The sequence below is a fragment of the Molothrus ater genome, chromosome 3 (assembly GCF_012460135.2).
Source record: "Molothrus ater isolate BHLD 08-10-18 breed brown headed cowbird chromosome 3, BPBGC_Mater_1.1, whole genome shotgun sequence".
Taxonomy (NCBI): Eukaryota; Metazoa; Chordata; class Aves; order Passeriformes; family Icteridae; genus Molothrus; species Molothrus ater.
Genome location: NC_050480.2, coordinates 93715285 through 93731599, shown reverse-complemented (window position 1 = coordinate 93731599; position 16315 = coordinate 93715285). Strand labels below are relative to the sequence as shown.

Here is a 16315-nt window from a genome sequence, read left to right as displayed (position 1 = left end):
ACACGGAAATTGTAGAGATTTTGTTCCATGCTCGTGGAACGAAGTGAGGAAGAATGTACTTTTCCTCACTATAGTTTTCTTCAGTCATTTAGGTTATAACTCTTTACTGTAATATCCAAATGACCTTTTTTTTCAGAATCCCATTTTGAGTTTTGAGCTACCAATGAACTTAACAGAATGGTTTCCACGCCCAAGAATGAAAACCAAAAGAGAAGAAATACGAAAAATAATCCTGACGCTCCAGGAACAGCAGAACAAGGACAAGAAGGGACAGAAAGACCCAAATTCAATGTTGCAGGAAAAGACAGAACAACTTACCAACAACAACTCAGACTGAATGTTGTATCTGTTGCATGTTAGCTCCACAATCAAAACTGAAACCTACATTTCTGTCTGCCCAAACTAAAGATTTGGCGTGTTCTCTGCTCAAAGTTACTTGGGAATGTTTAATGCCTGTATAAATGTGTGTCATAAAATGGTTTAATTCCCACAAAGATGTGTATTAAGTGAGTCTGTACATATGTTAATGAGGCCAACTTTTTCAGCATTTGTAATTACTTTTTTTCCACTTGATAGGGAGCTTTTGTTATGTATTTCTGTTAATAGAACTTAAATAGGAGCTTCTAAACAAAAAGAAAATAAAGAAAATATAGGATGAAGTGGTTACCTTTTTCTTTTTCAGTTAAGTTTTAATGTTACATGCTTAAGTAACACCTAGGGAATGATTTGGTAGTGAGATAATTAATTCATATTTTGACCCTCTTTAGTTGCCCTTTACAAGATTATTCTGCTTGCGCTACAGACAATAATATGGGTAAGTGTCTCAATGTACCATGGCCTCCAAGGGTGATTCCCATCCTCCCAGTATCTAAGTGTAGGCAGTGTCATAGTTCATAGGACTGCTTCAGATTTGGGGGTTTAGAAGATATGCATTGCAGTTACAATTCCACCCTTGCTTTAGTGGGACAGGCTAGGGAAAGGGGGAGAGTGCTCTTTGACCAGAGGTAAATTCTTCAAACAGTATTATAAAAGTGGTTTCAATGAAGTGATCTTGAGTGACTCTATTAAATCATATTTTGTGGATCCCAGTTGTTGTACAGGTGTATTTTGAGACTTTCTTCATTATAAAATTGTATTTTGGTAAGTGTACTTGGAATAGCAGATTGCCCACATTACATTTTCTATGTTACAATTCTGAATGTTACATTCATATGTGCTTTATCTAAGTAACGAACATTTAAAAAGAAAAAGTGTATGATTACTATTTTTTCTAATATCCATGCAAAAAACCAAAATACCAGTGTTCATTGCTTGCTTGTTTGTTCTTGGCTTTACGTAGCATCAGACTAATGTAGGGACTTGCTTGGATATTTCCAGTGTATTTTGATTTTACAACAATCTGAAATGTCATTGTTGCTTAAACTGCAAATGTAGCCCTTTATCCCTGTTCTAGAAAGGCTTTGTCATTGAAGTGAGGAAAGTAAGAAAAGATTTGTTTAAGGATATATATATATATATATATATATATATATATATATATATATATATATATATATATATATATATATATGTATCTCCCCTTTTCTATTTATACAGGTATCTTTGAAGGGAACCATAAAGTGTCACTTCCCAGGACGGAATTTGTGGGAGTAGAGAAGGATCTTCTTTCTCTCCTTGCAGATAATATTTTCTCTCCTGATTTTTCTCCTGGAAGTGTCATTTACCATTCCCTTCTCCCAAAGAGAAGCAGCAGAGAGTTCATTAGCTGAACTCTGGGCCCCTTGAGATTTTATTTTTGTACACAACATCCAAGTTAACCCAGTGCTTCATGGCCTCCATGAGTTTTCATTCTCACTAAACCCTGAAAATGCAGCTGCTAATGATGTTACTTCCAGGGCATTCCTGCGCAGGGGACTCTCTGTGGCACCCTCTGTTTACAGGGGGTTCTCTCACCGAGGCAGAGTGGTTGCACATAGAGCAATACAATTGTGGGCTGCTAATCTTTTGTACAGATAACTGTGGGATTTAGGGGAGTTGTTCATTCCCTGGTTTCTCTGGCGTAAACCCTGGGCCCCATGGAGATTATGTAAGTACCACATATATGTGTTCTGTTAGAAATGACTCCTGCAGTTTTCTTGTTGAAAGAATGTGGGGGCAATTTCCTGGACTACGAATTAAATATATAATGTGCACACCTCTGAGTTGTTTCCTCCTTCAAGTTTTTATCCAGTATTCTTGCCACTGGTGGGGAAAAATAGGGATAAAATAGTTCCAGATTGTGGAAATGCAGGGTCTTGTGTATCTGGCTTTAGTGCAACTGACATATTGGAATAGTAGTTTATACAAGAGAGGGAAGGAAAATAATTTCTTTGAAATGGAGAAGAGACAATTGCAGGTAGAATGTATTCCTTCCTAGTCTAGGCTTTCCCAATGGTATGTTTTAATTATATGGAATATATCCACGTTTCATCAATACAGTAGTTTTCCTTTTTCTGATATTTGTGATGCAAGTTCATATTTTGATGCTGTAGAACTGTTTGGTTCTCTTACTGGGAATGGCCTGGTGCTTCTTCCTTTTCCTTTCTCTTTCCTGTCCTCCCCTTCATCCTCCCTCCCTTTTTACCCTTTTTCAAAGCTGTGAAGAAAGTGTTGGATTTACTGTCATTCAATGTTAAAGGTCTCAAGATCTCCAGTCACATACAGCAAGCTAATATACATGTTAAATATAGGAAACTTATTTTTTTAATAAAATGTGATGTTAATAGAAAAAAACCTACAGAATTAAGAATGAGTTATTTAAGACCTTCCTGACTTGCTTAAACAAGCTCACTACTGCATGTACTTGGTAAGTGTTTTTTATTAACATGGTGGTGGGCAGTGCTGCAATGTTTTGCAATCTTAACAAGTTTTACCAGTGCCTTTTCTGAATCAGATTTATTCAGTGGAAGCTAGTAGGGTGGGGACTCGATAAGTGTATTTAATAATTACATGACAACACATGCATTTATGGAAAGTATATGTTGTATATTTCTTTAGAGGATTCAGGCTTACAAGTGCTTTAGGAGTAGCCTGACTGCATTCTGCAGTGTAAGGGATCAGATGGCCACCTAATTAAATGTATCTGTTTGTATTGTTTTTCAGCTTGGGTAGAATAACAGTTAAGAATTCCTATTAAGGTTTTAGATTACTTAGCATAAAAAATGCATGTACTTGTGGTGCACATTTGCAGGATGGCCGCAAAAGCAGAGGAGACATCTAAGTAGTCCCTTGTGACATTTCTATTTTTCCTGCTGAGAAACTGAGCATACTCTTTAAAAACCAGAGACTTCGAACAGAATTGATTTTTGAGATTGCACTACATTCTTGTCTTGAAAGAATCTGACTTCCAAAACATTCAGTAAAAAAGAGTGAAAAATCAAGCAAGCTTTACAGCAAGATGAGGAACTTATGGTGTTGATTTTTTTTTTCATGTCTTGCATAGCAAATGAGTAAAGCAGAAGATGTATGATATTTAATTTTATTAATATAGTACCTCTGGAAACTGAAATACTAGACTTCTCTTACAAACAAACAGCAGCGGTTTCCTTAATTTAGTAATTAATATTTTTTCCCTCTGATTTTAAATAGAATTGATTTTTGGCCACTGGTTAAAGCTTTACATTGATAACATGACACTTGTATCTTAGCATATGAACAGAAGTAGGTATAAAGATGCTTGCTCTTTGCAGTCTTGATTATTAGGAATAGTGAGAGGTACTGTAGTCTGATAAAGGATTTTATTTTTATTTTGGTACAACACTTTTTATAACAGTCTTTCTTCAATGCTGCATACTCAGTACCCCCAAAGAACCTCTGTGCAGTGAGTTGAGTTCACAAAGGTACTTCTCCCAGTTTTTTTACTCACCCCATCTACTTCTGGAAATCAAAGGGAAGCTGATGTTACAAACCACAGCTTTGAAACAGTAAAAGTGAGGCAACAGCCATTTTACTTACCTCTCACCACCATATTTTTGAAGTAAATCCATTCTGCTTTACTCAATAATGCCTCCTGAAAGATGAGATGAAAGATGTCTGTGTTCTAGGCTCCAGTCTGGTTAAAGGAGGATGTAATCCACAAGGTGATTGTTTTCTTAGTTGTGGTCTCTTGTCGTTTTCTGACAGCCTTAATTTTGCTTGTTTTTAACAAATTTGCATTTGGAGTTGAGCAGCCCTGTGGTTACAAAAGGAAACTGGATAATGTACACCATTCCTCAGGGATTCCTTATTCAGTTTTGAGAGTAATTGCTAGCCACAACCTAGATTCAAACAGCCAGCCTGTTTCTTTGCCAGTGTATATTTTCCTGTTTGTTTGTTTGTTCCCTTAGTTTTTTCTTTTTTCCCCTGTGAGATTCATACTTTATGTACCTGGGGGAGAGTAAGCAGTGCTATTTGCAATGCTTGATGCTTAAAAAGATAGATAAGCTACGTTCATACATGAATATATATGAACGGAAGATTATCTGGATTTAAAAGTATCCAAGTTCTAGTAAATGAGACTTGACTTACCTGCCTTTTTTACTTTTTGTTTTCCCTTCTTTCTTAGTTGTTAATGCTTATTAGTCATTATGTAACTCTAGAGTTCTTTGGGGTATGACTTTACCTAAACAATCATCAGGTAAGTAATTCAGCACTGGCAGGAAAGAAAACTATTGCAATTTTTTAAATAAAAGATTCTTGTATATCTGCAGCAATAGGGCTGAAAGCACAGTATAAATAGATGGTTTAATAGAATAGTCAAATCCACATCATACATCTGTCTGTTTGCACAGGGTAATAGTTATAGATGATACTTAAAGTTCCATTTTCAGGACCAGGTTCTTTTACTGTAAGCTGACTGGATAAGGGTAGTGGGAGCCAGACCAGTTTGACTCAGCTGAGTATTTATTCCCCATAAGGTGTGAGGATCCACTTAGAGGAAAAGCATCGTGCTCTGGCCAGCCTGAGCTTCCTGCCTGCAGAGTCTGTGTAGACTCTGGCCTAAACATCAGAGATTAAAGTATGTTAGATTTCCTCAGTGGTGCACCTTAGGGAAATTTATCAACTATTAACACAAAACTGTGTCTGTTTAGAACTGTATTCTAAGTTTAGGAACTTAGTTTACTTTTGTACATTTACTGATGTCAACTACATATACTATAACTGAAGATACCAATGTCGTCTCACAGCAGTAGTTTGCAAACTGTTAGCAAACCTCTACCCCATTGTCTTCCAGATGTAACTGTTTAAAACAAGCTCTGTGAGAGTGCCTGTTTACATCAGGCTTCTCCTTCCTAACTTAAATTTTGAAAAACTATCCTGTTTTCCATATTTTTATGTATATGTTAGAAATGCAGTGGTAGCCTGGACAGGGACATTATTATACATTGGACCAAACCTATGACATTAATTCTAGGAACTCTCAGGAATTCTTCTGTTTGGAATATCAAGTTTCTAGGATCTAAAGATTTAGGGTCATAGAATGGTTTGGGTTGGAAGGCACCTTAAAAATCATCTAGTTCCAACTTGGCTGCTGTGCACAAGGACACCTCCCTCTAGACCAGCTCAGAGACCCATCCAACCTGACCTTGATGAATGCACTGTTTATGTAGCAGAGGGAAAATAATAATTATTTTAGTTCTAGAGAGCTTCATATTTGCATGTTCAAGCCAGGAAATTTATTTCATATTATACATCAGTAGTATGGCAGATAGTGTGCCAATTCTGTCATACAAAAAAGTCAGGCTAACTCCAAAAGAGCACTATTATGAGATGGCATGTTTCTCACAGAAAATGGCACTAGATAGGTCATAAATTGTACTGGAATGCAAACAAATGGAGTATGCTTTTTACTTAAATGTTCCTCAGTCCTGAAACTTAAACTGCTTTGTAAACAATATCGCAATAATATCTCCATGTTACAAAAGGGCATTAAAAGGCCGTGAGAAGTTGCACAGCTTCCTCCCATCCTATAAAACCACTGAGATTTCTAGCCTTCAAACAAAATTTGTACTGCAAATGAATGTTTAGTTTTCAAGATTCAAGAAGGCATTTTTAAGCAAATGTCTGTAACAATATGTTGAATGTGTTTGTATGGACAGCTTATGATGCAATATTTAATTAAAAAGTCATAGAGCTTTTTAATTTTTTTTCCTTCTGTGGAAGCCAGGTCTTTGTTTGGCAAGGACAGTGTTCTGTGGATGAATTTATTACCTCATTTTTGGCTCTACACCTTACTGTACAGTCTTTTTGTGAGTTTTTTCATTCTGCTCTGTTATTCTCCATTTTTCATACATGGTTAATGAACTTGAATGCTGTATAGTTAGCCTGATTTCTAGCTTGCTTTCTCACTTGCATCCCTGTGTCTTGGTTGTCTGTGTAAAGCAAGTAAGTTTGTGGAGTCAGTGGAAGTTCCCTATTTCCTTGGGATGTTGTTGAATTCAAATAGTTTCTTGAAATTTTTTTCAGGCCAGTAAGATGCTAGGTGGGTGAACTTGGCTTCGCTCTTATTTTGTCCAGTCAGAGTTGCTCCATATCATTATCTCCATATTGCAAGTTAAGTGCTGTAGTTCAGGGAAAGATGTTAAAAGCATTTTAGTTTAACTAAGCTAAATTGTTCTAAACTGCTGAAATTTATGCTTCAGCTACTCTCACTTGTGAGCATTGAAAAGTAAGCTTAGAAGGATGCTTGCTGTTTACTTAGCTACTTGAGAGAAACCAGTTTTGTGGTTAGAACTGTTTGCTTAGACTGAAATTCTATTGACTTGAGATTTATCTGAAGCCAACATTGAAGAAAGTGTTTAATTCTGTCTTCCAGTTTCTTGCTCTGTTCTTTACACGGTGAAGTGCTTTCAACTGTATTTGTATAGAGCTGTTGTTTGATTGCTCTGGGTTTGGAAACTCTGGTAAATCTGACCCTAAACATCTCAAATTGGGCACCTGAAAATAAGGATGTAGCTAATGATTTGTAATTAACTTGCCAAATGGATAATTTTCCTATAGCCATAGGTCATGTGCTCTTGAAAACCATTACTTAAGATGATTTAAAAAGTGATACTTTTTTTTAAATAGCATTCTCATTAACAATATGAATCATACAGCTCATAGTTGTCTTTACTGTGAAATTTGAAGTTCCCTAAACACTGTTAAGTTCCCTGACAGACTTAGCATCTGTGGCAAGAAGTAGGATCTGAAGAAAGTGTGATCATAGAAGGGGAGTAAATTACGACTCCTTATACAGTCTGAAAATTTTTGGATGCTTTCTATCTTCTTAGTGCTTATGTTTGCCTTATTTAATGTGTGTTTTGTATTGTGCACACTTTGGTTTTTCTGACTTCCATTGCCAGTATATGATGGTCACTCCTAGAACTAATGCTACAGTTCTCATTTTTGTTTCTCCATAAGCAGTCATAGTGTGTTGTCATTTTCCTGCTTACCTAGATGAAAACATACGAGGGGAGAACTTGTTTTGGTGGTTTTTACAGATTTTACCCAAGCATCACTTGTCCCTTGCTGTTTTCCCTCCTTCCAAACCCCTGGTGAGATCCCTTGTATACTGGTTCTCCTCCCAGTCTCTCTTGGCTCTTACATCTGTTAATCTTTTATCATGTCTCTAAGCTCTGTTCTTCTATCTATACTCTAGAAAAAAGGCCACTGATACCTTTCTTTTTCCCTCTGTGATCCTGTGTTGCCAACTTCAGCAGCAGAGAAGCTGAGGAAGTATGGGCTGGGTGAGCAGACAGTGAGATGTATTAAGGGCTGTATTTCTGAACCTGGAGGTGTGATCTATGGTACAGTATCTAGTTGGAGGCTGGTAACAAACTGACCAGAGGCAATGGACACAAACTGAAACAGAAAAGGTTTTCTCTGAGCATCAGGAAACACTTTTTTACCCTGAAGGTGACCAAGCACTGGCATGGGTTGCCTCAAGAGGCTGTGGAATCTCCATCCTTGAGATACTCAGAAGCTGTCTGACATGGTCCTGGGCAGCTGGCTCTAAGGGTCCCTGTTTGAGCAGGGGATGGCACCAGGTAACCTCCAGAGGTCCCTTCTGTAATTCTGTGAGTTTGCTCTGAGTTCCTGCACTTGGTGTGACAAACCTGGGGCTGATGCTGCAGAGGAAGTACCAGGCACTGCTGCTGCAGGAGTGCTGCAGTTCCAGGTGTGCTGTTCTGAGAATGAAGATACAGGGGACAAGGCCAGGCCACATCTGATGCTTATGAGAAGTTCACATCTTCACAAAATCTGGTTATCTTTCAAGACTGTTGGCAAAAGGCACAGCTTTGGCATAAAACACAACCTGCTTGCCAAATTTAAAACTATGCTACAAGTCTCTGGACAACTTTATTAGAAAATACAAACCATGTTACTATTCTTTAACTAAGTGAGTAGAAGCATTTTAGCTAGCATTCAATTTGCAGCAAATACCTAATTTGGAAAACTTTAAACTGGGCAGCCAAAGGTTAGTGAAGGTAATATAAGCAACTGAAAGCAAAATGCAGCAGGTTTTGATACCTGCTATTTTTCTGCAATAATTTGAGTAGTGGTGCAATTCCTGGAACTGTTTGTGAACAGATAGGGGGTCCAGATTATTGGCACATTTAGTAACCAAGTCAGAACTGGACAATTTGGCACTCTCTGGGCCAAATAAGCATGCCAGGAGAGAATGTCATGCTACAGTGAGTGTTTAACTTCTCAGTGAAGTTTGCCTTATCTTGCACTTAGTCCTACCACAAGGGGTTGAAGAGCTGGTGGTGGAATTTAAGTGTGGGTGTAAAACCCAGTTCAAGGGCTGCTCACCACCAGGAAAGCACTCAGGGTGAGGGTTAGATAATCTAGTTATTCTACATATGGGAAGGGTATGGGGAAGCAACTTGAGTCTGTCTGTGCTTTTGGTACCATTCAAGTGCATGTGTAACTGTGCTGCAAAGGAATAGAGAGAGCTGAAACAATGTACTGCTTTGGCAGCCTATTTTTCTGGCAAAAGTGTATTATTCCTTCATACAGTAATCAGGGCTCCCCCAGCAAGCTTGTTAAGTGGTTTGCCCAGATGGATAGCATCAACAGAGTTCACATCTTTGAGAGTGGATTTATTCAACAAGCAATGTAAATTAAACTCTCTCTGTTCTGTATAATAACCCTACAGTGATAAGTGAAGGCTAGACAGGAGGGTGGTGTCTACAAGAGCTTTGCATTCCTACCTTAGTAGCATTAACAATCTTCCTTTTCAGCATTTTTCTCATGCATATTTTTTTCTTTTCTTGCTTCTTACATCAATATGAAGCTTAGGAGAGCTACAGCTGGACCCCCATATTTTGTGAATTAGGTTATTGCCAGACCTCCTCTGGTCCCTGCCCAAAGGTGTGTAAGAATTTCAAGGGGATTACTTATTCCTCTTAATCTCTTCTTTCCAAAACCTAGCTCAAAAACTAAAGCTAAAAATGCCTAAAATGAACAGTCTGAAATGGGATGGAAAAAAAGTCTTCAAGGTATGTTTAACAGGCCATAATTGTTCAGGAACACACTAGATGAACAGTGGCTTTTACAGAAAGATTTACAAATTAGTTAGTAACCCCACAGAATTCCCTTTGCTAAGAAGTGTGAGAAGCTGTCAGTACCCTGATCTCAGTACTGAATCCACACTGAAGTTCATTTAACTGCAGGTGAGTAGCCCCTGCTCCATGAAGGAAGGACAGCCCTATTCCTGACATCTACAGGTCACCTATTAACTGCAGGCTACTTTTGTTTTTCAGCTGAGCCTGTGGTTATTTTATTGGCAGCTGCTGTTCATCACCAAAAAGGAATTCCATGTAGGTGATCACAGAGTGCATCAAGGGGGAGTGGGGGCAGGAAGCTAAAATTGAGAAAAGCCAACTCTGTGGTAATTGCTATTGTGTGTCATCTGAGTTGCTTTTCCCGGGTTCCCTTTCCTACACTAGAGCTCCTCCCTGTCCTCCAGATGATGTATCTAAACCGGTGGGGCCCATTCTCCTTTTAAATATGTATGAGAGTGGGCCTATGATATCTTTGCCAAAGAGAAGGCTCAGCAGAAACAAAAGAAAATTCTTTCCCCAGGGACATGGGGCGTGTTCTACCAGGAATGGAATCCATCTGTCTTCAAACACTGGGATGACTCCAGGAATATTGTCCAGCTACCCTAGGGTACTGTAATCTCATTTTCCTGTCCTCACCATTTGTGTTTATAGAATGGATTCACTCACAAAAGTAAAACAAAAAGCAGTGGACTTCTGAAGGATTGCAAGTTCACAAGTCAGGGATTCCCCTTACCTCCTTTCATGCTATAATTTATGCAAGCCTTGTTCTCTGGAGCTACCCACAATTCAAAATAATCTATTTGCTTAATTGAATTATCCTTTAAGAAGAGGAAATTGAAAAATGGGGCCAGTCCAAGAGACTTACTCTCAGTCAAAAAACAGCTTCAGAAACCAGTCACACATTGCAAGGGGTGAAAATGCAAAACCATCAATCTTCCTAAACTAACACATTGTCAAAGAAAAAACTACTCACAAATTGAAATGAAACAGGAAGACTTTAAATAGGAACCCTTACCTTAAAATATAATGTCTAAAAGTTTTTGTAACTTGTATGAAGCAATTGAAATACAGAAGGCCTGTGGAAAAGTTAGAATATTAAAAAATATTCAGGCGTAGTCAAAATAGATGTTTATGTAAACTGTGCCAGAAAGAGGAAAAAAAAAGGATCATTTCACTACTGTCAAAATTGGAGAATTATGTATGTGCACATAACATTAAGTAAAAAGGAGCAGATAAAATAAGATTTACACATTTATTTCCAGTAAATAATTTACATGATAAGGAAATGAATGGTGCTTATCTAGAGTAAGCCTGCTTGGAAAGAAACCAAAGATTGATCCTGGAAGGAACGTCATCTACTACTGCTAAAATCCCAGCAAATTTTCTTGTTCTTTCTCTGAACATAAGCTGCTCAACCTTGAGCCAAGTTAGAAAGGTTCTTTTGCAAATGTATGAACAAGCTATTCTTTATCCAGACAAATAATAGATAAATTGTGCTGGCAGCTTCAGTAGCCACATTTGCAAACCCTGCATCGGTAAGTTCAAAACTGTTCTATAACCATTGTTCTATAACCAGTGACTTTAGTTTTTATCAGAAACTGACTGTAAAACTATAAAATAATTTTTGGGGAGTATCTAAGTGCTAAATCAGAATACTCAGCTGTTAGGAAATGCCAAGAGTTGCTGCTGGCAAGCTGTGAGGTGTTTTACCGTGACCACATTACACAGATACATTGTCATTACATCACACATGTACACTTAGAGTATGCCAACAAAACAGTGTAAAGCAAATGAACTTCTGGGCTCACATTAAGTCATCAGCTGTGACTTAAGTCAGTGCCCGTGGACATTTTTACAGGCAGAACTTTACCCATTACCTGTGATGTGTAAAACAGTTGTAGCTATTTGGAATCGACAGGGAATGCTAGCTAATATCAACATGATTCAAACACAAGCATTCCACCTGGAAAGAAGCATACAGTAAAGGCTTGAAATCAATGTCAAACTGGATTTTTGCATTTAATTTTTCATCATAAAGTGTGGGGAGAGAAACTGAGCAGTCATGATACTAAACACTTAAGAGCAACCCTCTCAGGAGTGAAACTTTCAATGCAAGTATGAGAGCCTTTACTGTTTCCTATTTATATTGAATAGTCTAAAGTTTGATCTACTGAGTTATACACAAGAATTCACTTTCATTGAAATTTAAGTAGGACATTGTATAATATTATTTGAAATGAAAACACATGTAATATCCTCTCAGGGTTTTCTGAGAAATCATCCAGGGTCCTTTACCTGCTCATTCTTCCAGACTACCATTCAATAGCTCTGACAAAATATGGTGGTTCCTACAATAACACATCTTTTAAAAAAATATATGGCAAATGCTATTTACTATCCACAACAGCCTGGATTCATATTAAAATGTTTCATTCATATTAAAATGTTTCATTTTAATATCTGGGTGAATGAAGACACCTTGGACATGTGAGATATTGTCAGTTCTTTGCAGGCAGGGCTACAAGAGGTGCATGTGCATGTCAAACATAAAAATGTCCCGCTGCCTTGTATTGTTGATCTTTCTGCCTTTGGAATGCTTGTGGAATTCCTGGTAGGCAATCCAGAATATGGAGTTTGCACATTGAAGATGGTGCTTTCATAGCTCTGGTTCCTCACAAGACACCCTCTTGCTCTGGTGTGTACAGTGTGAGCCTGCCCCGAGTTCAGCAGCACTGACACACCACCTCTTGTGAGTTACACTTGGCAGTGGAGCCTCCTCCACTGCTGTTTGCCCTGCCTGGTGCACCGAGGTGTGGGAGGAACAGGGTGATGCTAAAGGCACTCTGCCCTCCCTCCCAGCCCCAAGCTGCATCTGCTCCTTATACAGCTATTAAACAAAGACTGTTTGGCAGCTCCAACCCATCTGCGCTGTTCCTGGTGTTCTGAAAGGTCTCTGTTAGACTGAAATTACAGATGTTCATCCAATTTTCCAAGGAATGAAACTGGAAATGCTCCTTACATACAGGCAATGCGTACAGTTTTTTTACATCAAAACATATTTTGCTTTATTTTCTCTTTCCACTTTCCCCCCCTTCTTTGCTTAGTTTGAAGTTCTTGCACTCCGATTTCACTTGTGAGTCTTCCTGTATTTTCCCTGAAGATTCACAGAACAGATGTTGCTGTGTCTTGGGTTATTTTTAAATTTCCCAGGGAGAAAAGAGGGGAGAAAGTAGAGACATGCTTCTTCTGTTGAGGGAGAGGGACATCAGAGGGTAAGATAGTGCTCAGCACTGCTTGGATTGTTTACACTGGAAGTATTTTGTTGATGGTTTCCTGACATTACATCCTGTTTTTCTAACAGAGGTGGTTTTAGCCAGTCACCAAATTTACATTTTCACTTACTGGTCCATTCACTTCTTTTTTTCCCCAGATAACAGTTATCCTTATCTCTCTTTTACAAATAAAAGTAAGGCTGACTGTACAAAGTACTGAAAGGTAATGCCAAAGACAAGCTTCCGCGCTCTAGAAGTTATACAATGTTTTGATCGTCCAAATTGTCAAACATTCTAAATTATGTCAAGAGAAGATGCAACCATCAAATTCACCTTGCCACTTTGCAGGCAAGTGGAATGTTTTAAAGACCAAAACAAGTCCACAGCACATTTTAGGAGTTGTAGGAATGTTAATCTGGACACAGGATTGAACTCCACCCGTGCTCTGCCCAGGATGCAGGATTACTCATGCACCTAATGCACTGCCGTTTTCCTTCCATGTGTACATCCACTCTGATCCTTGACAGAACCCCCTGAGTTTCTCTAGGTTCCCCCTAAAGGAGCCCCTGGGATTTCTCTTTATCCTCTAAAAGAGGCCAAGGCATTGTTATGACAATCATATCTACTGGACAGCTATGGCTTGAAGGAATTGATGTAAATTATTTATGAGCTAGTGGCTATACTCACGATGTCCCTGGTGTTGTCCAAACACTCAAAAAGGATGCCATGAAACACACCCTGCTTAAAGAAAGGTAGCTAGGGCTGCAAAATCAAGGAAAAACACAAGATTTTAAAGCATTAACTAGTTTGTTTCCCTTTGTCAGCAAAAGACCTATGAACAAACCATCAGGTGGAGAACAAGGAGGGTTTGCACGTACAGTCGGGGTCATTGTGCTGCTCATGAACTATTGTGGGGAGAGAAGCACGGTGCTATGGGAAAGCTGACAAACCAGCTGGCGACGCCAGGAATGAATCGTGGTAAAGCCAAGGGACAGGGAGGTGACCCAGAGCTGCGGCACGGGAGGGGTGGCTGTGAGTAGCACCGGCGGTGTGACACCCTGGCTGGGCATGATGCAATGCCGCCCAGCCGGGCCGCTCTGCCCGAGTCTCAGCAGCGCAGCAGCCGCGGAGGCGAAGGGCTGGGCGAGGGGCACGCCAGGGCAATCCCGCAGAGCCCAGGCTGGCCCGGGCTGCCTCGCAGGAGCTCAGGGGCACAGGGCTGGGGCAGGCCAAGCTGTCCTGCTGTTCAGCGGGTGTGACCATGGCTGCTCCCAGCCCTGTAACACCCGCCAAGGCAGCACCCTGGGGACACGGCAGGGACAGCACAGGGCCAGGGCGAGCCTGCGAGAGGAGCCGGGCTGAAACAGCCTCTGACTCCCAAGGTTTGCACAGCAGCAGAGCCGCCACCTGCTCGGCGCCTTTCTTTGTGGGGCGATGAGACAAGTAAAGACAAAGCTACCAAAACGACCCTTTATGTAACCGCGTCGGTAAAAAACAAAGAAAGAGACCCAACACACACAAAATAACCAGGGGCCAGCCCCTCAGCACCACCTCTGCCGTGGAGGGCGCGGGCTGCGGGCCCGGTACACCCGAGGGGCGCCGCGGGGCCGGGAGCCCCGGCCCGGCAAGCCCAGCGCGGGGAGAAGGCCGGGCCGGCCTCCCCGGCCGCCACCGCCCCGCCGGCGCTGCCCCCGCCCCCGGCCGGCCCTGTGGCGGTGACGTCCCGGGCCGGGCCGGGCCGTGCCGGGCGGCGGGGGCGGCGCAGAGCAGCGCAGCAGCGGCGGCGGCAGCAGCAGCCAGCACAGCACAGCACAGCAGCAGGGCTGGCAGCGAGCGGGGCGCCGAGCGCAGCAGCACCACCTCCATCAGCAGGTAAGGACGCGGCCTCTCGGCCTCCGCCGCCCCCTCCTACCCCCGGCGGGAGGCGCCGGCCCTCCGGCCCGGCTTTGGCGCTGCCCCTCGGCTGCCCCCGCCGCCCCTCTCGCCCGGGCAGGTGCGGTCGGGGCAGGCGAGGCAAGGGCCGGGCCCTCGCGGGGCAGCGCTCCGGCCAGCGCACCGCGGGACCGACCTGCCGGAGCCGGAGCTTAGAATCCCTCTGGACTGTGCTTGACTTCCTTAAATTGTCATGGAAATTCTTTCCTTTGTGGGCTTGTTTGGGTTTTTTTTAGTATCATCCTCTGTGAAATTCCATCCCTGCGGAGTTACAGCTCAGCTCCCCTCCTTGCTTCAGAAACATTTCTGTGCTGGTGGGATTGTTCTTGTAAGAGAAAATAAAATTTGTATAGCCTTTACCGGCCGGACACAATACGACTGGTAGTTCAGTGGAAAAAAGTCTTCTGGAGTATTTCTGCTTGAAGTACTTTTGCAGGCTGCGGTTTGGAGAGCAGCGTGTGTCACTGTGATGTACAACTAAAAACCAATACCCCATTTCTGTAACTTGCATCCATTACTGAATAGGAAAGCTTAGAAGGATTCGTCTCCTTAATGGTGTAGAATACAACTTGCAGTGCAGCAAATATACTGCTGGTGCTTGTCTAATACTTGGCTCTCAGGTTCTCAACTCGTAAATGCCACCAAGGCCTGTAGGATGGAGGTAGCTGAACTAATAGTTAGCCGGTTCTGTAAAAGGTTGGTTGTTATCTGTTGTTTCAGCGAACACTGCTGACCGCCAGCCCTGTGTTACAAAGGTGCAGGGAAGCAGTATGTCGTGACTTGCGCCCTGTGGTGCTCCCGGAGGGAACAGACCTTTGAGGCCACCTGATTCCGTACAGTTCAGTGGGCATCGCCGGGCTGCGGGCGGCCTATGGACTGCGTTCACAGCCGCCCGAGTACAAAGGTTGGCCACGGCACTGAGCCTTCCTTCTGTTGCAAGTGTGACAAATTAACAGGGTGGAGATGAACTCGTGAGCTAAATGTCATCTGTGCTTTTAAACTTTATTTTTTAGTGGAAAAGAAAAGCCTAACAAAACCAGAAATATTTTAGTTTTTAAAATGTTAATTTTGAAAACTTAAAAGTGTAAGCAAATCTCTTGCACTATTTGCTTAAATGCAATAAAACTTCTAACACACAAGTTAACTTTTAAATGTATGGTTTATAAAATAACTGCAAGAGATCTCAGTGTTATTGAGGTGGGAGAGTAAATATCAGAATTATCAGAGCACAAGTTCCAAACCCTTGTGATGTTGCTTTTAATAACGTAGAAATTAAGATTTAGCTTGACACTGTTTTTAGTGGATGGGTTTTTAATGTGTCTCAGTTAATAAACTATTTAGTGAAGGCACAGTTATGCCTTTGACTGTAAAACTACAAAGCCAGCAATGCAAACATAAAGGCAGTAAACTTTCCTGCGAGGCTGAATAGCTTTCTGAATTACAACCATGTCAATATTAGTTTGCAGAAATTCTAAGTTGAACTAATTTCCCCACCCCCATTATTTCTAGTCAGAGGGGGCATTCCTCTATAATCTGCACTAA

General features: G+C 41.1%; 2 protein-coding genes across 8 annotated transcripts in view; both read left to right on the top strand.

The window, feature by feature from the left end:
* Window positions 1–2781, top strand: part of SENP6 (SUMO specific peptidase 6) — a 72075-nt gene extending 69294 nt beyond the window's left edge. For both annotated transcript variants that reach the window (XM_036379638.2, XM_036379639.2), the window contains one exon: window positions 137–2781. In XM_036379638.2, coding sequence (XP_036235531.1) covers window positions 137–337 — 201 coding nt within the window. In that variant the 3' untranslated portion in view covers window positions 338–2781. The remainder of the gene's footprint in view (window positions 1–136) is intronic.
* An 11873-nt stretch (window positions 2782–14654) lies between these two features.
* MYO6 (myosin VI) overlaps window positions 14655–16315 on the top strand; it is a 103371-nt gene continuing 101710 nt past the window's right edge. For all 6 annotated transcript variants that reach the window (XM_036380110.2, XM_036380109.2, XM_036380108.2 and 3 more), the window contains exon 1: window positions 14655–14713. The gene's annotated coding sequence lies outside the window, so the exon portion shown is untranslated. The remainder of the gene's footprint in view (window positions 14714–16315) is intronic.